The sequence below is a fragment of the Etheostoma cragini genome, chromosome 24 (genome assembly GCF_013103735.1).
Source record: "Etheostoma cragini isolate CJK2018 chromosome 24, CSU_Ecrag_1.0, whole genome shotgun sequence".
NCBI classification, from domain to species: domain Eukaryota; kingdom Metazoa; phylum Chordata; class Actinopteri; order Perciformes; family Percidae; genus Etheostoma; species Etheostoma cragini.
Window position 1 is genome coordinate 10,367,420 of NC_048430.1, and position 26,324 is coordinate 10,393,743.

The 26,324-nt window shown below is 39.2% G+C and overlaps 1 protein-coding gene and 1 long non-coding RNA gene across 8 annotated transcripts in view; one reads left to right on the plus strand and one right to left on the minus strand.

Moving 5' to 3' along the window:
* The window catches only part of dgkza (diacylglycerol kinase, zeta a), a 139,695-nt gene that overhangs the window by 4,283 nt on the left and 109,088 nt on the right, over positions 1-26,324 (plus strand). For 3 of the 7 annotated variants that reach the window (XM_034864814.1, XM_034864815.1, XM_034864816.1), the window contains exon 1: positions 21,732-21,821. The exons of 2 other annotated variants lie outside the window; for them this stretch is intronic. Coding sequence is in view for 1 of the 5 variants with exons in the window: in XM_034864817.1 (XP_034720708.1) it covers positions 20,022-20,323 (302 nt within the window). In the remaining 4 variants the exon portion in view is untranslated. Of the gene's footprint in view, positions 1-18,646; positions 20,324-21,730; positions 21,822-26,324 lie in introns of those variants that run through there. 2 more of the 7 variants (XM_034864817.1, XM_034864813.1) reach the window with 2 other exon arrangements.
* LOC117939561 lies at positions 12,996-24,427 on the minus strand. The gene is made up of 3 exons (XR_004655611.1): positions 24,414-24,427; positions 18,374-18,376; positions 12,996-13,281 (listed from the first exon to the last, which is right to left on the minus strand). It is a non-coding gene; the product is annotated as an uncharacterized LOC117939561 (long non-coding RNA).

Below are 26,324 nucleotides of genomic sequence, written 5' to 3' on the forward strand. Positions count from 1 at the left end.
CTCAGGTGTGGACAACCACAGTTATAGTATGTTTTAACAAGGGGGGTAATCACTTTTTCACACAGGGCCATGATGGTTAGGATTTTTTTTCACTTTAATAATAAACACCTTCATTTACAAATTGCATTTTGTGTTTACTTGTGTTGTCCTTGACTATTGTTTAAATTGGTTTGATGTTCCGAAACACTTAAGTGTGACAAACATGCAAAGGACCAGGAAATGAGGAAGGGGGCAAACACTTTTTCACACCAGTGTAATAATGCATTGACACAGCCAGAGCTGTGTGTAATGTTTTGTTGGAGAGCCTTGCCGATGCGACTGTGCTGCTTCTTTGCTGTTCTTTTTATTCAAAAGCTGATAAGAGGATGTCTTCTGATGCTGAGTCAGGTGGCAGATAAGCATGTTGACTGAGATAACAAACTGTTTCCATGAATACTGCTCAAAGGGTTGACATCAGACAGTAGTTTCCCCCCGATTTATCTCCTGCTTTGGTGCTCAGTACTAGTTAACTGTGACATATTTGTCATTGATTAGAAACAGAACACCTACATTTGCTCAATAAAAAAAAAAAAAAAATGCAGACATGTTTCATATGTCCCATGACAATCAATCCTTAATATTACAAGAAGCCATTGTAAAACAGTCTTCACTTGCAGTTAGGTCACAAAATCCCCAGCATCGTAATAGTGGTCCACTGGAAATGTGACTATGAAGAAGGTTTTGGTTTAGCTGTAGATTAATTTAGTGACTTTTTTTCCCTCCAAAATTCACTTATTTGTAACCTAACAACAATATGAATATTACCAAAGAGTGCCTAGAGTCTGTAGGATTTTATTCTACTGAAACACCCAAGTGATTTCATTGATTAGTTTCCTTTTCTTCAGTTCGGGGTGTGCTAAGTCGTGAGTAGTAAATTACATTTACTGTTGTTACTGTGACAAGATTGTGTTTTTGTGTATTTGTACATTTTTAAAGTATTTTTAAATAGTGCCCGACCGATAAAGGATTTTTAAGACCGATACGAATATTTGGTTTTTTAAAAATCCGACATGCTGATAAAAAATAAATAAATCCAGAAACGCATAATAAGTTATTTATGAGTTCTCCCTAAAATATTATAATAATTATAAAAATAAGAACAGAGCAACACAAACTTAAGATATGAAACTTAAAGTCCTTTAAACAAAAACATAAAAATAAATAAATAATATAAAATACGGATGTTGCAGCGCTCCCTCTGGTGGACAAACTATGCACTGCCAACACTCATAACATGGTTGACAGTCTTTGTATTTTTGAAATATTCTTTTAAAAATTCAAAAATAAATTATACATTTTAAATGCCGATACCGATATGTCGGGAAATGCCTAATATCGGCCGATTATATCGATCAGGCTCTAATTTTAAACAGTCAAGCATTTTACTTGTACTTACTTTACATCTCCAGTATTGTGCTTCTACATCCGTTACAGAGTAAAAAAAAAAAAAGTCATGATAAACTGAGAAGAAGCAGCCGGTGTGAGCCATTAGTTGACACTCTCCACAGATGTTCTACTTGTGTGCGTTCACTATACAAAAACCTACTTTTCAAAGGAGAATTGCAACAGCCACTGCTTTCCTACTATAGAAAAGGAATGTATTTCTGGTTTGAAGATACTGTAAGGGCTGTGTGGTCCGGTTCATTTTACATTTAACAAATGTCACAGGTCATTGCCAGTGACATCGAATGTTCCACATGAAAGGAATCAGGGAGTTTTGTTGTGTTGTTTTCACAAAGGGTTTCCCCTCCATTACCGCCAGGTAATGTTCACATTTCCAAACTGAAGTGGAATCTTCTTATAACTCCGTCTTCTAACCTCAACAATTCACTTAGTAGCTTTTCTGATGTGAAGTCAGTTGAAGGATTTAATCTAACGTAGATTTAACCAAATGTCCCTGCTGTTCCAGGATACCTTTACATTACAGGACCCTGTACGCCAATATTAACACTGTTGCAGTCTCTATGGAAGAAACATTGGCCTGTCTGTTGCCGTAGAAACAGTTGGCATGTGATAGTCCCTAATCTGATTGTTGTTCCTCTTCCTCCGTAAACAGGCCTCTGCCTGAACACCTGTCCTCATTGCTCCAGGCAAACCTTCTGCACCTGGATGGTTTCTGTCATTAATTGTTGTCATAGACATACAAACCTACATAAATCGAAAACAGATGATGATAAATACACAGACGGAAAGACAAAGAATAAGCATTGTTTGGTTGGAAATTTTCAAGCTTGTTGCCCCTTATCCAAACTTTGTGTGGTGTTTTGTGCAACCGGCCCCAGGTCTCGTACAATGAGAATGGACAGTGAAGTCCACACACGCATCTCTGAGTACACTTCTACGTCACTACAGCAAGGTGACAAAATCAACCACTGGAGGTTAGAATAATTAGAATAGTAAGACTTGGGTAAACAAATCAGACCTGGATTTTTGAGACCCAGACCAGCCCAACACAATCGTATGGACATCAACCGTCCTTGCAGTCACCTTCAACACATGAAAATATGAGCGGAGTTCAAAATTAGCACCATCAGCTAGCTAATTGCTGGAAAAATATGTAAGTAGTTTTCTGATTTGCCATTCAAATTTGTTACCAGCCAAAGTACTATTAGCCTACTAACATTGAATTTGTCCTCTCGGGTAGACATGGGTGAAAAAAAAATCATTTGACATGCTTAAATCCTGTGTTTTTAGGTTGCCGACAGTGTGGGGCGGGACCTAAATGCGCTCTCTCTATGGTAGGATGGAAGTGGGCAGTAGAAGGATGTGATTGACCCAGTGTTCAGATGAGAGACAAACCGTTGGGCCAATCAAGTGATCTCTCTTCTCTATGTGGGCCGGTCAGCCGAAGACCAATGATGTGAATGGCCAGTGTTCACATGAAAGACACTCAAGTGGGCCAATCATGTGAAACCCGGTACTCCCGATGGCCAATCCATGCCTGAACTGTTGTGTAAGTCATAGAAGTTTGGCAGACCCATGATGTGTCACAGATACTTAATTTGAGTGTCCAGCAGTATACTACTTGAAGGGGGCTGACAGTAGTCTTTATTTGACAAATAAAATCCCACTACAATGTTTTCTGGAGCCTGGAGGCTGTGGCTCAGCCTGCCAATCAGAAGGTTGGTGGGTCGATCCCTGGCCCTGCAGTGCCATGTCGAAGTGTCCTTGGGCTAATGAACAGGTGGCACCTTGTACAGCAGCCTCGGCCACAGTGTGTGAATGTGTGTGAATGATTCCTGTATTGTGTGAAAGCGCTTTGAGTAGTCGTTAAGACTAGAGAAGCGCTTTATAAGAACAGTCCATTTACCTTGTAAACTTCATCAACAGACCATATTATGTAACTGCGTGGAACTGTAAACAGGACACGGTAACCCTGTCCATCGTTCTCCAGCTGTCCCCTGATTCCTGGACACTGATCAAGGTGGTCGTCCACATTTGTTGCCAGAGACTGTCGTTTGAACAGAGACAGGGATCTCCTCCCATGAAGGACCACCTGTTATCATTAATCCAAAGGTCCATCCTCACATCACATGACAACAACTAGACCATCTCTGAGAGAACTGAATATGCTGATGAAGGCTGCAAGATGTGGTTGAATAATTTAAAGTCCCCTCTAGTCAAAAATGTGTGTGTTTGAGCTTCACTGTGCAGAATGATGCCAGTGCACAGTGTATTTTAGCATGTACTATATATTCTGAAGGGGTAAAGTTTCTCTGTTCTCACTTTAAATCTTAGTGTAACCTATGTGTGTAACTGGAAGCCCCTCATGGTCCATTAGGGAACTCCAGGGGCCAGTTGCACAAAACGCCTTAAGTTTAAGATTTTCTAAATCCAAGTTAGGGTTTCCTTGAAATAATATATGTTGCACAAAACACCCTTAAATGCCCTGGCACACCAAGGCGGCTGCCGGTAAGTGACAGTCGCCCTATTTTTTTGGTGTGTCCTTTACCGTCGCCACGCGTCAGACTTAATCTGACGTTTTGTTAATCAACGATTTTTAATCTGATGGAAAACGGTAGTGAGGAGAGAGCGCACCCACTTCACTTTTCATCTTCATCTCATCTGATCAATCCAAAACACATGTGGCTGTCTAAACTGGCCACAAATGACGTTTGAATGTTTGATTGGAATAACATTTTTCAAATTAGCCTAATATTAACATAATATGGCTAACATACAAGAAACACATGACACCTTGTGTAGGCATATTTGTCAACAATAACATGTCTCTTAAAATATCTACATATTGTCACGTGTGTGTGTGTGTGAAGAAAAAAACTGATATCCTATACCATGACATTTATAATAAAGGCCTTATTACACCTCTCTCTAGACTGTCCGCATCGCTAAACAATTAGCCCCCTAGCAAGCCAGCTAGATAGCTAGCTAACTAGCAAGCTAGCTACCCAGCCAGCCGACTGGCAGTCTCTAAATCTGTGAAATGTAATAACTTAATGTTTCATTCACGCACTCTTATCAGATTGTAGGAAAGCAGATTGCTATTGCCAGATTAGTCCGTATCCTTGACGTTCCACTTCCTGGATTGCTCCGGTGTTGCAGGAAGTTCTGTCGGATACATGTATTTTTCTGTATTTTCATGTATTGACCTGACTTTGGTTGACTGCTCCTGGAATCTCTGCATGGTCAATTGAGACAGCTGGCTAGACTATCTGTCCAATCTGAGTTTTTTCTTGCACAACTATTTTACAGCAGCTCCATGCGGAGTTTAGCACTGCCCATGCCGATTGTAATTGGTTTAAAGAAATGCCAACGAACCAGAGCAGCGTGTGCATTGTGTGGCAAAGCGGGACTAATGCCAGATAAGTGACAACTTTATTTGGCTAATTTTCTGTAACATCTGTGGGATGTTAAATGGGTGGGATTAGCAAGATAATGTTAGCTAACTAGCCAGTAGCGGTTTTGGTCCCTCCGCTGGGAGACTTCTTTGACAGCTTGGGAGACAGACAGTCTGGTTAGCCGTCTTCCATGACTGTGTTGGAGGCCAGACAGTAAGACACAGTGAAGCTGTTCGTAGGTCAGCTTCTTATGTCACCGCCAGCATGAGACATAGTCACAACATCATTTTGTAAAATCTGTAATCCAGATGGGATTATGGGATTGCGTGTCTGCGTGTGTGTTGTTTTTGTGTGAGTTGTGGGGGTAGGGCAGTCTGGTACGGCTCTCAATTCCCCTGACTCACCACAGGAGTTATGTAAGGCTCAGATTCTGTATCTGTGGCACTGCAACACTGTATGGGTGAATGTGTATGTACTTCATTTTATGAGAACTACCCTTTCTCATAAATACACTCATCTACCACTTTAGAATTTTATTTGGATCTCTATTAGCTGATGTACAACATCATCAACTCTTCTCCAGAATTTAGTACCAGGCTGGATGCACTTTTGCCTTCAGAACTGCCTTAATTCTTCGTGACCTAGATTCAACAAGTTGCTGGAAACATTCCTAATAATCTTTGGTCTATAATGACAAGATATAGACAAAGAAATAGACGCAGTCGCTGCAGATTGGTCGGCAACACATCAATCTCTCCTTCCACCACATCCCAAAAGTGCTCTATTGGATTGGGATCTGGTGACTGTGGAGGTCATTTGAGTACGGTGATGATTTGAGCTTTGAGACATAGTTGTCACTTTTTATGCTTATTCATGCTTAATTGCTCATTTCCAAGTAATTTATGAGCACATTTCTGGTGAACACAAGATTTAACGTGGTGCTTTTGCAGGATTAATTCTGTCGAAACTTAGTTTTACAGGTGGTTAATTTACATTTATGATGTGCTTTTCTAGTCTTAACCACCTCTCAAAGCGCACAGCTCTGTCGATTAAATCATGTAAGTCTTAGGCAACTAAGAATTTCTTTAGTTGGACTAAGGACAGCCCTACTTTCTATCAGCTGGAACCGGTCTGGCCATTTTCCTCTGACCTCTGCCATCAACAAGGCATTTTTAAGAAGATTATGGCCGCTCACTAGATATTTCCTCTTTTTCAGACCATTATCAGCAAACCCTCCGGATGGTTGTGCAAAACCATGAAGCATACAAAGTCACCTTTCTTCCCCATTCTAATGCTTGGTTTGAACATCAGCAGATGGTCTTGACCATTACTACATGCCTAAATATACAGAAACATTAGTATCAAAAACATCCCGTCGTCTGATCCTGGCATTAAATGTCACCTTCTTTCTCTTTTCCTGTCCTTTGCAAACACTGTGAAGCTGTGTAGAATCTAAAAAAACTGTAATCAAGGTTTCCCTGCATCTGGTATTTGTAATCACACATTCACAGAGGTTATCCCTGACAATAGAGCCTGCAGATGGAACACAGGCCTGCTGCCTTCAGACAGCTGTGAAGCCAGTTAATGAGCTGAAAGGGAAATACTTCATACGTGTTGTGTTGCGGCTGACAGATGAGGATAAGACGGACATCGAGCACTGTCTTCCTGGCAATAATACTACTAATTGGAATACAATTGCATTACTCTGTATAATTAGATACCATATGTCTATTGTTTGAAGGATGTAAAATGGAAAATTAAACACACTGGACAAGGTTTGTGTTAGGGTCTTGACGTCACACACTTGTCACTTGACACAGGTATGTGTCTTGTGTTACCTTCTGGACAAAATGTTCACCTCGACACAAAAACTAAAATCTTAACGTCAGAAATTTATTAGGACGTGCTCCAAAAAGATGAACTTTTTTATAGTTTGGCCACTGCGTTGGGTTTTTATCTTGCACCGTCATTATAAAAAATACATGCATACATGAATACATGAATTTTAAACATCTGTGCAATGTTTTATTGTGTAAGAAGCCTTTTGACTGTTTTTCATTGTCTCACTGGTACTTGGAGTAACAGGCAGCCACCATTGTCTGAAAGCTGGCTGAGCACAATCATGATAATCAAAGAATTAACCTTAGAGCCATCCTCAGTATCAATTATATCTGCTGGCAAGGCTCTTCCGAGTAGTAAAATTATGTTTTAGTCATACTGTGAGTCAAGATTATTTTTTTACAGCACTAGCAAGCCCTTTTGTCTTTTGATCTTCTTTATTGTCTGTTTGCTAACTGATGCTGTTTTTTCCTAAGCCTCAGTCAAGACACGGATGCTCATATTTGTGATCATGATTGACGAGGGTTTGATGCACTAACTTGACCAGCCGAGGACGAAAGGACAATGCATCATTTTCCCCAAGCCAAAAAGTTGCATAATGAAACACAACAGTACACCAGATGGAAGCAAACAGATGGCAGAATAAAATACAAAGGACAGGAACTAGAAGTTGAAGCCCCGTGTCCCAAACTGCTTGAACTCCTTCTGTTCATAGGATTTTGTGTAGTTGTCACTCAAATCTACCACTTGATGAAAGTGGCCGCTGCTTGTGAAACACCAGACCAGCTAGTCTTATAAGACCACATCTCTCTGCAGGCCATAATCCTGTTGTCAATCCTGACACTTAGATGATTAAACATAAATCATAAGAAATAACACCATATGACACCATATAAGAGCAGTATAATGTTATACCGTGGTTCTTTGAGTTGCGACCTCCCAGAATAATGAGGTTGGTGTTCCCCTCGACAACAAGACAGCCTGCTGGTTTTAAGTGATTTTGTTGAATGCTGTGATTAATACATTAGAACAAATAATTATTTACTTTGATGGCAGTTCAGTTTCATTTTAGTTTTAGCACCTAGCACCTAGCTTGGTCAAATATTTGAGACTTTTTCTCTCCCCCCGACCCACCTCCAGACCCCTTTCTGTGATCCAGGACCTCCTGGTTTACGATATCTCACTTGAAATGTGTCGAAAGTCATACAACCATGGCTATGGGTTTTCTTTCCAACCATCTGGCGACCCCCCCCCCCCAGTCCTGTCCCCCAGGTTAAGAACCACTGTTGTAATACAGTATAGCCTGGCGGTACTGATGTGCCTTCACGCTGCCTTGCTGTCTTTGTGAAAGTCATGAAGAAGTCTCACGCATGCACGCGCACACACACACACACACACACATACACATACATCATTTTAATGCAGTGATTTTGAATTGCAAATTTACAAATTTACAGAATTGCAAATTCACTTTAGCCCGTTCCAAGTCTCGTCTTAGCTGGTCTATCCTGGCATTATGGTCCTCAATCTTAGCAAGTAGCTAGATAGATAGATAGATAGATAGATAGATAGATAGATAGATACTTTATTTATCCACTACCAAGACAACCATTACACAAAAAACGCATATACACACATATATCACACATACATAAGAATACAAATAAAATTGGTAGGTGGTGTGGGGTCGCATCTAGTTTCTTTTTTTTTATATTATAATTTTTTCTTCTTCATTTATTTATCCTATATTTTCCTTTTTCATTATTGTAAAATGTCAATTTTGAATGATGGAATGATGTATTTCTTTGAGTCTAAATACAATAAACAGTTGTTCACAAAAAAAAGAATAAAAATAAAAATAACTCACAGAAATGTGTTGACCATGATAAGGTAACAAGTGCAGGGATTAAACAGTGCAGTAGATCATGACAAAATATCAACTATGACTATAAAATATAAACATACTAAGCTATATAACTGACTGACTGAGTAAGAATAGGAACACAAGATGCAGATGTGATGACCACAGTCAGGGAGCTAATAGAAGCTAACAACCCCGCACTGGTCTCTTTTTTTTTATTTTTCCTGCTTATTTTTCTTGGATATGGCATCATTGGGATAAAAGCGTATACACTTTTCACGAAACAAATCAAAATAGTTTTTTTAATTTGTGATAGTTACAGTGTATATCTGTTTTCCCTGATTGCCGGGACTTGGGAGAACAATTTTCAAAAGCCAAAAGTCAGCATTATTATTGTTCTCTTTGTGATTTCTGTAAGATTTAACCTTTGTGTTGTCTTCGGGTCAAACTTGACCCGTTTTTCAACATATCTACATCAGAAATAAGGGTTAATAAATGACCGATATAACCCAAAAATAACATTTGCTTTCTTTGCAAGTACAACAAAAGATAGGATCTGTACTTCGATTGACTTTTGGAGGAAAAAATAATTACATTTGAAAAAAAAAAATCTTTCAAAACCCTACTGAATGTTGACACATACCCTTCTGTTATTATCCTTCATTTAATATAAGTCTACATAATTCCTAATTTCTGCTTTTTTAATTTAAGATTAGGTACAATTTCCTATACATGAGGTTTATCGACCAGGAATTCCAAAAATCTAGTAAATGTAAAACTGGTAATAAGTTGGTGTTAGTAGGCTAGTGTTTATAGATCTTTGTAGTGAAAAGAAGCGTTAAACGTCAAAAAAAGGGCCAAAAACATTGAAAAAACGAGACAAAAGTGTCAATAAAAGAGACAAAAACATCAGAAGAGGTGTCGATTTTCAGGACAACTACATGGTCAAACGGAAGAATGGTCGGATTAGAAGAAATCTAAAATATGTCTACTATATAACTTGATTGGGCCTTACAGGGCTGAGGTTATACAAGCATTATTACACAAGGAAAAACAAAATAATAGCTTAGGCCCCAAAGGGTTAAAGTATTGTTCCTCTCCATCCCTGCCACAGTACAGTCATCCTAAACAATACTAATGGTTAGTATTAACTGCTAGTCTGCATGGTCCGATACAATAAGTAGGTTAATCAATGTAACTCATCACAGCCACCCCCCCCCCCCCCCCCCCCCCCCCCCCCAGCGGAGAGGAGATGGAGTTATTTCCAAGTGCAGCATATTATGCATGCCAATATTAATGTTATGATGGGATATAATGGTACATGTTTGATAAGCAGCAAAATGGACAAGGCTTGATAATAACTGATTTACTGGATTGATTTCTATACATGCACTATATACATATAGTCTAGTAATAAATTATTATATCATCAGGAATAACTCAATCCTGACTTACATGTGTAGTTGCTGCTAACGTGGGTACATGAGGCCTTCCACAGATGGAGCTGACGGAGTCCGGTAACAGCTTTGTACTGGTGATTCATCAACCTCGCTCTTTGTCTTTTACATGCACATCACTGGGAACATTCAGTCTGCTGGAAGTTACATTGACAAGACGTGATGATGCAGTTTCAAGCAAGACTTGCTCGGAGTATACTAAAATGGCAAATTATTGCACTTTTTATATTGGCATGGTTTTACTTCGGTTAGCTTAATGGCTGGTTTGATTTGCATTGAGAGATGATCTTATGGGAAGTTCCCCATGCCTATCTCTAGGTATGGTGAAGGGAATGTAATGGGGGGGGGGTATTTTGATTCCAAAGGCAAAGAAACTTGATCAGGATGCATAGTATCCTTATCCATGAAATAACTGGCCTTTAAAAATAAAAATATGCGTGCCTCTATGGGAATTGAACATAGGGGTGTGTATACTTATGCCCCCTGTATTTTAAGGAAGATCATTTATCTATTTACAATACATTATTCATTCACAAAGAAAATTGGTGTACTTAAAAGTTGGATTTTCCTATTTTTTGTTTAATTATAGCATTAAGATCAATTTCCAAAAGATGTTTTTTATTCCTCTTTTTAATCTACTTTAACATGGGTGTGTAAACTTATTCATGCCACTGTATATATTTTAGAGGTTTACAAAAGCCAAATATATCCCCCGATGGAGTCCAGACACTGATGGTGGCAACTAAAAAATAAGTAATAAAAAATATATACTCAGATGAGGCAGTCGGAAGAAGACTGAGGACACCTTGGCTGATGCCTGGAGGTGGAAGGGGAGGCGGGTCGCACTCTCGGCTAAAAATACAACTGACAGAAGCAGGGGAGAGAACTGATTTAAAACAAGGTTGTCATGTCTCGTGATTCCCCCAAAACAGCTGATCAGTATAAGAAAAGAGTGTTAACGTTATGTAACGTTAAGTCTCACTGACAGAAATTTAGCTGAGCTGCATTTCTTAAAATTTCTTATTGTGCACTATGCCAAATACATTATGCATATAATGTATTTACCTCAATAATATGTATACAACCTGAGTTTAACTATGAGTAATACTCTTGATTTTATACATTAAAGTGGCTTAATGTAACTTCCAGATTGTGTTGATTCTATTCTTTGGACAAAAGTGGTAGTGTTGTTACCACACCTGCTAAAGGTCTTTTCTCTACTTAGCTATGCCCACTGTATATTACTGAGAGTATTAGAGTATTATTATATTATATTAGAGTCCCCGGGAGATTTTTGTAGCAACCAATGCAAAAATAACTTAGATTAATACAACGCATTTCATATATCCCATGGACTTATAACACACGTAACAGGGGGACAAGGGAAAAGAAAATAGTAATCCCAACAAATACAGAGTAAAAGGAAAACGTCCAACTAAATTAAAGGAGGGATGTAATTTAATGTCAGCTACTGACGTACAACCAGATTGTGCACTGTAAAGTTATTTTATGAGTAAAATGTACACTTTTGAATCATTTATAATCCCGCTATTGTTTCCATCTGTGGGGGAAAACCCGGCCGAGTCTGACTCACGTTGTCTTTGTCTTTCACTTTCCTTTTTTCCTTTTATCTTTTCATTTAATTTTCTTATTTCCTGTGATGGTCCTGCCCCAGTGTCTGCCATAACCACAACAGATAACTTCTAAAATAACATTAAAATACAATTAGGCCTATATATAGACATCTGCTGCTTCCTTTTACCTGGCTTCGCTGGCATATGCTTTCCCGGTGTTACAAAGAAATCTGTGACCCATCAAAATGTGTGACTGTAGTGCCGTCTATGCTGCCAAATTTGTGACTTTGCAAGAAAAATATGACAGATTCGGGCAGATGCATTTCTAAAAACTATATAAAAATAGCATTCTTTTCATTGTTAGTCTTTATTGCTGTTTCAGGTCATTTAAAGCCATTGGACGAAAAATGAAAGCGCTTTAGAAACATTGAACATAGAAACAGTGAAAATAGGTCAGCAGTGGGTGTTGGGATGTTAAAAAGATCTCTCTGAATTGAGTGTCATGCTGTTGAGTGGCGTTGTATTTGTCATGGAAATCCTGAGTGGGTGCCGGATAAGAGGGAACAGTGAAGACAGAAAGGATAGGAGTGTATGTGTGTGCATTAGAGCCAAGATGTGTTCTGTGTTATCCCCTCTCCTACATACAGTATGTAATATATATATATATATATATATATATATATATATATATAAATATATATATATATATATATATATATATATATATATAAAAATCAGGACAGGGTACAGTTATGTCATGTTGACACCCTGATCATAAAAATCCTGAAACAAAGTCTATTTTCAGTCATTTAGATTCTGACATAGAAAGAATGAATATCCACCATATGGAGACCCTGTAATTTTATCAAATTCTTATGAAATATCTGTAAAAAGGGGACATGTGAGTAAGTGGGACCGATCGCTGCCCTTTTCTTCATTTTCCAATATTATCAAAACGGACTCTGTGGCTGACTCTAGGCTGTGAATCGTCACTAGAAGCTCTACCAACTCACGTGTCACCCGTTTCTGACATTAAAAAGTACCTAAGCTTAAAGGTGCCCTGCCACATAGAACCATTTTTAATTTCTCAGTGTCAGGTCCATATGTGTTTGGGTTATGAATGTGAAAATGAACTGCAACCTCCTCTGTCAGCTCTGGCCGCTGAAAAGAAATAAGAAGCAACATCAGGTCAATTACGACAGCTGGTCAGTCTGACGTCATGTTGCCTGAGCTTATTACCATAGATATAGAACAATAGATATGACATAACTAATGGGATAACTGTCCGCCATCTTACTAGGGGGCTGTTTACAATTGTCACCTATAGGCAGTATGGGTGTCAACTGTGCAGCACCTAACTTCTTTACCAGGAAGCATCACTGGCATCACTTTCCACATGTCAGTAGGAGTAGATAGTGTTTTCCTTTCTTTTTTTTTTAAACTACAAATGCAGAAAAATTGGTGAACTAGCTAGCTATTTACGTTACCTAGTAACTGTTAATGGACCGACTGACACGTCAGTTACTGCGGATTGCTAGCTAGTTCTTAACACCATTTATGAACAGCAAACATCTTTTTAGTTGGTTGATTTTTGACCTCCAATAGGACGTCCAATAACATTAATGTTATAACAAGTTTTTTTAACACGTCGTTAACATTACCCCTACATTGACTGCTATGCGGCTGATTTCACTCAATCTGTGTTAAATTTTCTAAAAGTACTCTCCTACACTTCTAAATCTCATTTCATTTTTTTAACGGTACGTTAAAGTGTAATTGGGGGGGACTTGGTGCACAGTCCTGAGTCCTGAGAGCAATTATATACACATATATCATACAGTATATTGATGTCAGCTTACCTCAACCCTTCACATGATTTGCATATTTAAAAATATTTTTTTCTTAATTTGAACTAGGAAAGTTTCATGGTGATAAACTGTATTGTTTTTGTCCTTGTGTCAAGTTTCTGTGTTTTAGTTGATTTCATGTTTTCTGTCTGTTTGTGAACTTCCTGTTTCATTTTGAAATCCACCCTTTGGTTGTTACATCTGTTACATCCTTCCTGTCTTTGTTTGTTTCCCGCCTTTTCTGATTGTTCTTCCCTTACGTGCTTCACCTGTTGTGTCAGCTGTCTCTTAGTCCTCATTACCTCATTGTGTTGCGGTTTGTTGCTGGAGTGTGTCAGTTCTTATGCGTTTTAAATGCTATCTTCTCATCCGTGGAGTTAATTGTCTCTCGTTCCTGTTAGTTGGTTATTACTTTTGTTTTTTGGACATCCGTTTTCCTTGTTTTATCCAATCTCCTGCTGCATTCAGGCCTCCTTTTGTTAACTGTGTTTTCTTTGTTACTTAATAAATCACCTATAAACTGCATTTGGGTCCAAGCAAGACAAATTGTGACTTATACTGTATAATAGTGAAAATGTGGACCCAATTCACTTTCACTGTAGGGTTTCACAAAATGTTTTTCTTCCAAATTCCCTCAGTTTGCATTCAAACAAGTCACTTTAAATGCCAAGTTAGAATTGTTTGAGATGTTTTTATGATGACAACTTGACATTAAACAAGATACCGTAACCTGTCATTGGCAAACACGTTGCCAGCCGCCAGCCGCCAGCATTACAACCCACATCAGCTTCACTTTCAAATCCCTTCAGAGCCTTTAGCCTCGCATCAGCTGCAACAATATCTGCTTCCAAGTCCAAGAATTCCATTTTTAAACCCAGCTGATGCTTCTCCATTTCAAATTCATGTCTGCAGCAGTCTTCATGAATGCTGATGGCTGGCACCGTGTTGGGACCGTGGTTGGAAATATGACTTAGCAGGCATAAATATCAAACTTAAAGAAACCATTTAGGTTCATGTGGTAACATTATAATAGTAAGTGGTTTAATTTTAACATTGTTTCTTATTAGGCCATTATATTTGTCATGGATATTTATCCTTGACCTCAAGTAAAGTGAAACACCATGATTTACCGAATAACACTTGATGACGACTGTCATAAACATTTATTAAGACTCCTTCATGTTCATGCCTTGTGTCATGTCGTTCTTTCGCACAGCCCTTCAAATAAGTACCCCTTCAAGTATATATGTACAGGACTGTGTAGAGCGCAAAACAAGACTCGTAATTTTCAAATCAATTATTTAAGACAAAAATACTTTTATGAGTCTCTCTGGTTGAGCTGGCAGCCAATGGATATCGCTACCCCTTGTTTACAAGTCAGCTCGTGTTCTCCCTAGGTTTTTTTCATTCACTGTCTATGGTTTTCAAGGCCCATACACCCCTAACCCTTGATCAAAATGAGTATTGGGACAGCCCTAAGTCCCGCGTGCATGCGCAAAACCTAGAGTGAGGGGTAGGGGTATGAGAGAAATGGGATTCAGCCAGTGTGACTGAATTTTGAACCTGGCTCTATCCAATGTTTGCATTTCTATTCTGGAAATGGATGCAAATTTGTGCATAATAAATAAGATGAATGAATTATTTACTTAAACATTTCAGGAAAATTGTAATCCAAAAAACGATTGGCATACAGTATGTCCCCTGCCGGTCAAAAGTTTGGGGTCACTTACAAATTTCCATTTCACTCCATTATAGACAGGATACCAGCTGATCTGGGTGGTTGGCTGATCTTTAATGCAATATTTACATTTCCCATTATCAGCAACCATTCATCCAATGTTCCAAAGGCACATTTTGTTTACTAATCTGATATTATTTAAAAAAAATAACTAAGAAAACATTAAACAACCCTTTTGCAATTATGTAAGCACATAATGTCATCTGGAAACTGCTGCCCTGGTTAAAAAAAACAAGGCAACTGACCTCAGCTGGGATTCTGTCTATAATGGAGTCCAATGGAAATTTGTGAGTGACCCCAAACTTTTGACCGATAGTGTAAGTAAGTGGGGAAGTTTTATGGTAATGTATCTATTAGTCTCCTTGTTCAACATCTTGGCTGCCTCATCTAGACGGACTAATCTTATTGTAACTAAGAATTCTTTTTGGTAGCATTTAGGTATTTTTTTAAAACTCTATTTAAAATAGGCATTTGTTAATTTGTTCATGTATATTGCATGTATATTGCATCCTAGTATTTTATTTATATTCTGTGCTGTGTGACTAATGTATGCTTGCTGCTGTAACACCATAATTTCCCATTATTTTGGGATCAATATTTCTATCTATCTATCTATCTATCTATCTATCTATCTATCTATCTATCTATCTATCTTCATTTCCTTTCCCTGCTCTCCTCTCTCTCTGTCACTCTACACAGCAAAGGCATTAAAGACTAAAGATTTATTTCTAAATACCTTGCTGATACAGTCACTAAGCTTTATGCAAATGTTGTCAGAATGACGTCACACATATGCAAATGTTTCTCACACACGCACACACACAAATTGCTTTCTAATCTATGGGAAACACTGATTGCAGTAATTCCATCCTTATGGCAACCCTGTTACTGGCTACAAAATCCTGTATCATCCTAGACTGTCTGGTAGCACCCTCATGTGGAGAAGTGTTGTAATTTGTGTTTTAATGTAAGAGTGTAGATTTGGAATAATCCTTAGAATTTGGTCTAGTTGGGTCTGTAATCAACTGTGATAAGTTTAGGCTGCACATTATATTTTTTAACTGCACAGAAAAATTCCTCAGCCAATTCAGACTTAGGTCACCTTATATGAGTCAGCAGAATATTTAGAGAGCATATTCACCGAGGAGTCAATAACAGGAGATTTAGCTGAGGGAGGCCGTTAGACTCTGACCAGTCAGTGGGTCCGGACCATGATGGACCTTTAGAGCTAGAAATTCAAAGCAATTAAGAAGAGAAATAGCATTTAAAATAGACACTGAGAGACAAGATTTGATATATATTCCAACTCCACCACCCCTGCCTGGATTATTAAGACAGCCACATCTGAATTATCAATATTCTTCACAACCCAGAATATCAGGAGCAGTCGGTTCAAATAGAATAGTTAGACGGTCCAGGTTCTTATGTAAGCTTCTGTCGTGATGCACTAGGCCCATTAATGAGTGTTAGTTGAAGAGATATTATAATCCTAACCTGGAAGGCGGTCTATATGTGTTACTGGAACCATTATCACAGGACTGGGATCAGGGAAGTTTGAGAGACTGAACCGACTTGGAAGAAGCATGGGTGGGGATTGTTTTAGTTTGGGTTTGTCGTGGCGCACACGCAGCCACTTTGGAAGCACATCACAAATTTTTAATTTTGTTGGTTTTGTCCACCACAGTGGCACCAGGGTAGACCACCAGACACGTTTCTGGCAATTGAGTCACCTAGGATTGTTGAAGCAGAGACGAGGACAGCTGTTTTGATCCTCCCTGATAGACATCCTGAAGAGTGACATTGAAGTGGCGAGGCCACGGAGGTCCAGCAGGTTGGAGCGAGAATGGCTTAGAGACTTCTTAAATATTTATTATTTTGGGAAGAGTGGGGCCACCAGAGCGTCTTTTGAAGCAGATCTTACTAGCTGGCGTCACTCGTTTCGTTTACTGGAGGGGAGCTGAGCAGAAGCCGAGGTGGACTGTGGAGACACAGAGACTGGGAATGCTAGTAGCCAGACGTTGGCCTACATGGGAGATTGGTTTCCTCCCACGTTTGCCTCGACCAGCCAGAGTCCATAGCACCGGAGTGGAGCTTGAGAGGGGCCGTGTGGGTTTGGCTCCCTCGGATCCAGTGTTTGTCAAGCAGCTCACATAGAACTGTATCCTCCAAAACCTCCGGGGCTGCAGCAAGGCCTACACAAACCTCCAGGTCAGCAGGGTTAGCACCAGCATGGACAGCTGGGAGGATGGTACAGGCAGTGGCTTCCCAAAGCAAGAGGAAGGGAGCCAAGTCTCTTGGGGCTGGAGCCATGTGGGTTGGATCCTCTGGGGATTTGGAGTCAGGAGTTTTGAAATGTGTAAGGAGTCCAAAAAATGTTTATCCTCTCAGATACAGCAAAGAGAGGATAGCCTTTCCTCCTGCATGGCAACCTTCTGGGTCAGACAAAGGCCCACGCTATACCCAAAACAGGGCCTACAAGGCCGAAAGGCCTGGATAATCCTGGTCCGACAGAGAGACAATGTCCAGAGCTGGATTTCAGGCCCAAATTGGTGATAGAGTTTATAAAAGCTTTCTTTAACTCACTTTACAAGAGTATACCAAAAATAACTCAGGGATTCTAAAGATATTCAATGGATAGAGATCGGTTCATCTCACAGGATTCACAGCACACAGGTTCCTCCCATGAGGATTCACGGCACTACACATCTGTTGCACTCTTAGCCTCCACCAGGATCTAACATTAGTTTAGCTAACAGCTAATTCGGCTAACCGCTAATTGAGACAGCATGTAAAAACTTTCAAACAGTACAAATCTCTACTTTCATTAATTTTGGGGTGTTTCATTCAATTTTATAGCGTTTTGAAATAGTATTGAGTAAAAGTTGACATATTCCAGTCTGGATGTTAATTTTCCATTAACATCCATTCCTTTAATTTTAATCTAAATAATTCCTATTTTCTGCTTTTCTAACTCAAACATTTGGTACAAGTTCTTATAAGTGAGGTTTATTGACCATACATTCCAAAAATAATTGTAAAACTAGAGTTAATAAGTTAGTGTTACGTAGTGTTAAACGTAAAAAGTGTAAAAGCGTTCATCAATCAATGAAAAGCATCAGAAAAATTGTTAATTTTCAATGTTGATGGGATGACAACACAAGAGTTAAGACACAAACGCGTACACAATGCCACAAGAATGTGGCAAAATGTGGCCCAGACCAGCTCCAATTGTGATCCATGTGACGTTAATAAATGTTCAACATTGAAATGTGTTCACTGTTGCAAAATAAAATGCATTCATAAAGAATTGTGACTTGTTTCCGCTCGTTTCAAATATATTTACATACGGCCAATGAAACCATGATTGCAGCAGTAAGTCAGAAGTGAGCAGCTGAGAGTTAGTCAGTGAGAGATTTTCAGTCAGGCATGTGATAGGGCAGCTAACAGTGAGGCCCTGATTGTAGTTATTATACACTTCCTGGTTTTAGCCGGGCGGGTAGTAGAGGATCAGTGAGTGTGTGTTTATGAAAGCGTGTGTGTAACTCAGTTGTGTGGGCCTGTGTGTCAATGTGTGCCTCACATGGAGAGTAATTAAACTCAGCAAGACACTAAAGAAGAAGAGAGGGAGGAGGAAGAGTACAAGGAAAGGAAACAGTTGAACTACTAAGAAGAAGAAGAAGAAGAAGAAGAAGAGGAGGAAGACAGGATTGAAAAGCTGAAAAACAAACAGAGAGGAGAGTAAAAACTGAGTGACAGTTACAGGAAAACTGGACTTCTACTGCATTGGTACTACTGCTGCTGACAGCGCTACTGCAGAATGGGAGACATGGAGAGGAATGCTGGAAAGGATTATGTCTCCCTCATTACTCAACACTAATCTCTCTCCACACACACACACACACACACACACACACACACACACACACACACACACACAAACACACATGCACGCACACACCTTGTATGTCTTGTAAAAGACCTTTGGCGTGTGGATTATTGACTTTGTAGCCTCTGCAGGGTAGCCATGTTTGAAGTCCTAGAGCACTTAAGTGTAGTAATAATTCATCGTCATAATATCACTGAGCGTAATAAGAGATTTGCAGTTTGAGTGTACTTCATAATACAACTTTTTAAAACAATTCTTTGGGTAGAGTATTTTATGGACTGTAACTTTCGGACTGTAATTGCTTTACCCTTGTACTAAAGTGTGTTCCAGCTCTAGCTAGCAAAGAATACATTTGATTGAGCAGTTAAATTATAATGCTCTGTGTTGTTGTTTGAGTATCGTACATATAGAGTCCAGTGTCTGAGAAAAGTATTGGAGTATAGCTTTTGCTATAGTGCAGTCCTGTTAATATCACAGCTTCAGAGGATTTTTATAAGAAAATGTAGCGGTTCTAGTATTGTACCCTGGTGTTGCCCTTTGGTTTTAGTTCTTTGAGCAAAGTATACACAGTCAGTCTTTGTCTCATGGTTATTGGTCATATTTCCAGTATCTAACCAGAGTAGGTGACAGGATGGGGACTTCATCACATTTTTAAGGAAGACTGCATTTAAAGCTTTGTGGTTTCGTGGAAAGTCTGAAGAACTTGCTATCACGAGAATTTTGCTATTTTGGTCTTCATGGAATTCCTTTTAATTTCCGTTAATTAATGGGTAAATGTTGAATACTTAGAAAGGAACGTTTGGAGTTTGATAGCTTGGACTACACAGGAAGTATTCAGGGTTAAAGTGATAAAAGGACTTTTCTTACCAAAATATGTCCAATTTAGCAAGAACGACCAAGAATTACATTAGTTGTAGCTTGTAATACCAAAATGTGACAAGGGTTAGGGTAAGAAAACAGGAACTCAAAAAATTGTCTGTCATGGATTCTGACCTGGGAGCAGTCACTCATCTGGAACATGGGGTTGGACTTGAGGCCTGTGGTGGTGCTCCTGATCGAAAAAGTGAAGAGCCAGAAATGGAAGAAGAGGGGTCATTAAATGTAAAAGGAGGCGATGGAGATTTCAGCTCTGCATCCTCTTCCTCTAATTCCTCTCTGCCCTCCTCGTCCTCCACCCTCCCCGCGTGCTTCTCCTCGTCCCACCCAATTTGCGTGGAAGAAGAGAAGGAGATGCTGACTGGCTGCTCCAAGTCTTTCACTGGACTCAAGCTCTTCACCAGGAGGTAAGACCGCATTGTTGAAAAATAAGGAAAACAAGAATCTGAATAGGAAATGGATAAGTAATGGTGGTTTACCCTTCACCGGTGTAATACCTTGTATTAACCAGCAGGTAGAGCCATTGACTGAGACTCAGCCTCTTGACCTGATTAGACAGGATGTGAACATGTGTAGTACTTGCAAGTCCCATTAAGGGAGTACACAGCTGCAGTACACAGCTGCAGTAACAGTATCCAAGCCTTAACTATGCACACACACCTTCATACCCTGCTGTAGACCCTCTCTGACACACATAGCACATTTAAAGTAAAATAACCCCAAGTAGAGACTATCACACCCCTACACACATTAAATAACATAAGGCCTCCTGTGCTATTAAAGGTTTAGTTCAAATGCTTGGGAATAAAACACGTTTTTTCCCCGCCGTGCTATTCCTGCAAGTCGGGTTAGGTTATATTTGTGTGTGTTTTGTGTGTATTTGTGTACAACCTTGCCAGTGGGTCGCTTGTCATCATGTGGAAAGGGGACAGGATTCCCACGGCAACAGGGGCGGCAGTTGTCATGCCAACAGTAACAACGATGATAGTCGAGATCATGGTGCAACACTAGAGGCTAAATTGGCATGTCGGGTGCCTGTTTAGAAGGAAGGAGATCTTATATTATTATTATTATTATATTATATTATTACAAGATAAGTTTGTATCCTGATTATTACATATCAAATATCTCACATTTAACATTAGTGCTATTCTAAAAAATTGAATGCAGCTTCAGATGTCTGTTGTCATATTTTACAACTTCATAATATAAAGAAACAAAATAATCCTTGAACAAAATCCTCAATTTGAATAAAGTGAAACATCGGATTAAATAAATAAATTTGAATACATTTTTAATAATTCAACCTGTCATGTAGGTAGCAGGCTAATCCATTTTTGATTAAATAATATATTTACAGTATATTATACTATTCAGCATAGTAACAATTCAGCGTAGTCCAGTTTCAAATATTCACCCAAACAATTTCATGGTACAGTATGCTGTTTAAATGCAATATAACAAAACAGTTATTATGCATAAATAAGTCACATTTTTCACAATTTAAGCTCTATTATGATCCTCTGAAGTCTGTAATTCACACATACAATAATTCATACTTTTGGTCTTTTTTAGACCTCTTTCTGTTTCCTCTTTCTCTCAGGGCACTTGATGTTTTAAGTCTCAGTGAACATTCATCAGGCAGTGTTTCACTTAGCTTGACAAGGAAGTACACTAAGTTATTTTAGTCCTTTTGCAGACTCTCTCTCTCTCTCTCTCTCTCTCTCTCCCTGTGCCACGCCCACTCTCTTTCTCTCTTCCTCCCTCCACACTGGCGGGTGTCTCTCACCCCTCCCTCTCTGTTTCTCTCTCACTGTACACCACAGTTCAGGGTGAGCTCGGCAGAGTCATAGATGAGAAAGTGGAGTGCAGGCATGGATGGATCATTTCCTCTGTTTTTATCAGGTTTGCTCCAAATTTATTCTTCATTTGTTTTTATAATATTTAGCAGGATACAGAATATAGCATGAGCTTTAGATACTAGTCTCAAAATGTTGAATTAACAAGGTAGTGATGACTTTTTTGGTTGTTTAGGGCATTGCAGTGAACTCTGTAATGCTCTGTGATGTCGGTCAGGTTGTTAATGGGCTGATGCAGTGCTGTGTGTTCTTCCTCAGTCATCTCAGATAAAAAAGAAAAATATGGATCGAAATGAATCTGGCCAACAACAAGGTCATAATACGTCAAGGTTTCCAACCAATTTTTGGTTTTACTTCTGTTGGTTGACTCCACTGTGGGAAGAGGAGGATTTCTGTCACAGAAGTCTTTTAGAAGATTCTTAGTACTGTCTGCATGCAAATCAAAATGCATTACTGTTTCATAATGAAACAATACCTACTAAGATTTTAAAATACTTGAAAAGCAGAGTCTGTGAACTGTCACAGCAGGAGGGTTTGAACCTGGCGGGAGGCTCGGCCCTTATCTGTTAACCCTTGTGTGGTACTTAGGTCAAATTGAACCATTTCAAATTTTCACAAGAAGAAATATGGTACAATTTTTTTCTACATTAAAATCAAAGCATTACCTTATTTTTCTGTGATAAACATGTATTCCTGACTCCATTCAAAAAAAATCTGGATATGACCACTTATGTTTTATCCAAGATAAGAATAATCACATAGTGGATTTATAACATGAATTGTAACCCATTTTTGTGTTCTAGTAGAGACTGATTGCATTCCCTAAACATATATACCATCTCAATTATTTAAAGAGACATGGGTAATTTTGACCCAAAGGATATGAGACAGTTCCAAAAGTGAAGACAATACAAGGGTTAAGTTTGCATGTTCTCCCTGTGTCAGCGTGGTTTTCTTAGCGTTTCCCCCCGTCCTACCACAACCCAAAGAAATGCAGGTTAAAGAAGCCGTAGGTAAGACTTATAAAACAAACTTTCTGTCATAATTCCTGAAACTGACCCCATATTTGAGCAGCAATACATAAAGCAGGTAATTTAACCCTCCTGTTGTCCTCGGGTCAAATCTGACCCTTTTAGAAAATGTCTATATCTGAAATATGTTTTTTTTTTAAACCAAATTACCTTACAACGCTCTTTTCAAATACAATTGATCACTTTCATTCCTCTGATCTTAACTATTAGTCAAAATAATTCATAATTTCTTCTTTTTTAACACAAACATTAGGTATGATTCTACATATATGAGGGTTATTGACTATGAATTCCAAAAAGTAGTGTAAGACTAGTGGTAGTAAGGTGGTGTTAGTGAAAACTAAAAAAAAGTCTGAAAAAGGGACAAAAGTTCAAATCTTTGTCCGTTTTTGACCCAGGAGGACAACACAAGGGTTAAAAAAAAAAAGAAATCGAAAAATCAGGCTCTTTTTGCACCACCTGCAGCGTTTAGTGTGATTCGCAAAAATCCACCGCTCCCTATTCAGATCCTCCAACAGGGCCTGGGGGGGGGTGGGGTGTGTCGTACTGCGTGTCAATCACTGCTCAGGCACACACATTCATTCTCACTTGTGGGGGGAGGGGCTTAGGAGACCGTTTGGGCTTTAGCAGTTTGAGGGGGGGGGGGACAACTGAGAAATTGTCAATGTTCACATTCTTTGGCTAATTCCTGGATCTTCCTTACATATCCTACCTTACAGGCAGAACCTATAATTGGCAGGTATGAAGATATAAAGTTGAAAAGATAATTGAAGTCTTTGCATTTAATATGATGGTAGCGCTGTGATGTGTTTAGCATAGCATACCCACTAGCATAAAGCCAAATAATTAACCTACCTCTGACAAATATGTGTTCTAACGACTCCAAATGACCTTGTGTGTGTGTGTGTGTGTGTGTGTGTGTGTAACGTGTTGAATTGAAACACAGAGAGTGGGACATTGTGGGTTAAGGAGCATTGAGCTGACCACTTTCTTAACTGCAAACAAAAACCAATCTATTCTTAGACATATTGGTGCGTAAATTGCTAACTAACAAGATGCAAAATGGTGGCTTTAATCAATGTTTTCATTAAAACTGTGGATGGCATATCTATTGTAGTAATGATCTCTCAGGATATCACCACCCGACTTTTAGACAAAAACGAGACTGGTATTTCATTTCAGCCTTTACTTCACTTCAGCACGACTTTTACACTCGTAGCAGTTCTCCACCTCCATTGTCACTCTTCATCTCTTTGTCTCCTCTCACCACTCCGTACGTTCCCGTCATTACACCAATAATAGCACTACCTACTGGTGGTGGAGCATGTGCATAAATGCCAGTGTCGGCAAATACAACACAGGACTACTATAGTTACCTTAGCGTAGTTGAGACCTTAGTGTTACTCCGTTTTTGCTGGATGTATAAATGAGAAACTTTATGCTCACGGGTTTGCCATATCAACTTGAGATGTGATCTTCTTTTTTTTGCTGCCCACAAAAGGCCAGATAATCAGTTAGAAAGCTAGTTTTCAACAACATTTCCACGTTTCCCGTCTTTATGCTAAGCTGGGCTAAGTATGACAGACATGTCTATGTGCTGGATACACTGAAATTAAATTTATTTTCTCATCCAACTCCTGTTAAGACACTGCATTGAAAATGATTATGTATAATGTGAAAGGGGTGGCTTTTATTGTTCTCTATACACTAGTTTTGGGCGGGGCCTAAGGCAAGCAAATTACAAGGAACAGCTGCTTACTTAGTTTTAGAAGCTTTTCAAAACTGTTTCTTATTGACTTATTTTTTTCTGGATTGCGCTCAAATAATGTCACTGTAAGAGTAGAATCACCAAATAAATAAATGCAGAATTGTAGAGGTAGATTCAAAAGGAAGACAGTAGGAGTGACCCCGAATAGTTTAATATTTGATGCTTCAATCTAAGAGCACGATTCGACCCGGATCCTCAATGTCGGATTTTCCATTAACTACCTGTTTTCTCCCAAAAAGTTAATATACAGAATAGTATGCTATACACTGTACGTTTCAACATATAGTAGATGAAAATGTGCAAAGGCTGAAACTTTTAATACATATTTTTCAAGTGCGTGAATAAATCCAACCTCCCATGACAGATTTAAACCTTTTAGCTGAAAATGTCTGCTGCTGACTACTTAAGTGATATGCGGGTGCTCGCGTCAAACCTCTTTCAATTAATCTTCTACACCCCTGCAACGCTTGATTATAATAATTCACAGCATTTATACACTTTATTTATCCCCTATGGGGAAATTTATGCTCTGTTATTACACACATGCTCAGGTCTTTCACATGCACTCATGGAGAGATGTCAAAATGGGCGAAAACTGCTGAACAGGCGCTCTGTGCTTTGCTCAAGAGCACATTGGCAGTGCTCAGGAGGTGAACTGGCACTTCTCCCTGTACTCCGTCTGTACGGAGACTTGAACCAGCGACCCTTGGGTTCCCAACCCAAATCCCTACGGACTGAGTTACTGCCAACCCGTCCTAATATACAAGAGGAGCTTTACACACAACCTTATCACAGCTGAATATTTAATTACTGTAGTTCATCACCCAATTGGACAATCAGCCGATGATGGGCAAGACGTAGAATCTAATTCTACCATATAAATTCTGTAGCTTTGATTTTCCACTAACAGGAATGCTCCGGTGCCTCAGGAAATTCCGCCGGATGCATGTATTTTCACCGATGTCTGTTTCCTTCCGCTTTCTTTGTGTTGGAATTTTAAATTCGGGTGGATTTATGAGGAACTGCTCCTCAGACAGCTAGCTAGACTATCTGTCCAATCTGAGTTTTCTCTCGCACAATTATTTTACAGCGGTTCCGTGCAGAGGTTAGCGCCACCCAAGACGATTGGGATTGGTTTAAAACTGCCAATAAACCAGAGCATGTTTTTCCCCCATCCCGGAATGCTGTGTGGAGTACCCAGACCCTCCTCCGGTCCGCAGCGTGTGGTTGGTGTGGTAAAGCGAGACTATAGTCTGCAAAATCCCTAGAAGACAGTCAGTAAATGGCAACTTAGACACTGAGCCAATGTAAAATAGATGGAGCGCGCCCTACGAACATGCACAGAGACGTTTATCCTCAACAAATTGTTCATTGCAATACTCTCTGAAACACCAGAGGGCGTACAGACAAAATAATCTGTAAAATGAGCAAGAAGAAACTGGAATTTAAGGAAAGCAGGCTGCCCGGCAACAGTAGTAAACCTATCCATGTTAAAACACTAGCTTAGCAACAAGCTAGCAACCGAACACAGCAAAGGTTGTCACTTGAACGGCGTTTTGAGCTAAAATTAGCAATCAAACAATCTTAGATAGCTAAAACGTTTGTCTGTTATTGCATAATGAGAAAAGTTTATTATTATTATCTGTATGACACGCTATGACGTAAGCCGTTTAAATCTGAGCATGCGCCACTCAAATCGGCACTCGACTCACATCCGGGAGAGACAGTACTATTGTTTTGTTGTGTTTGT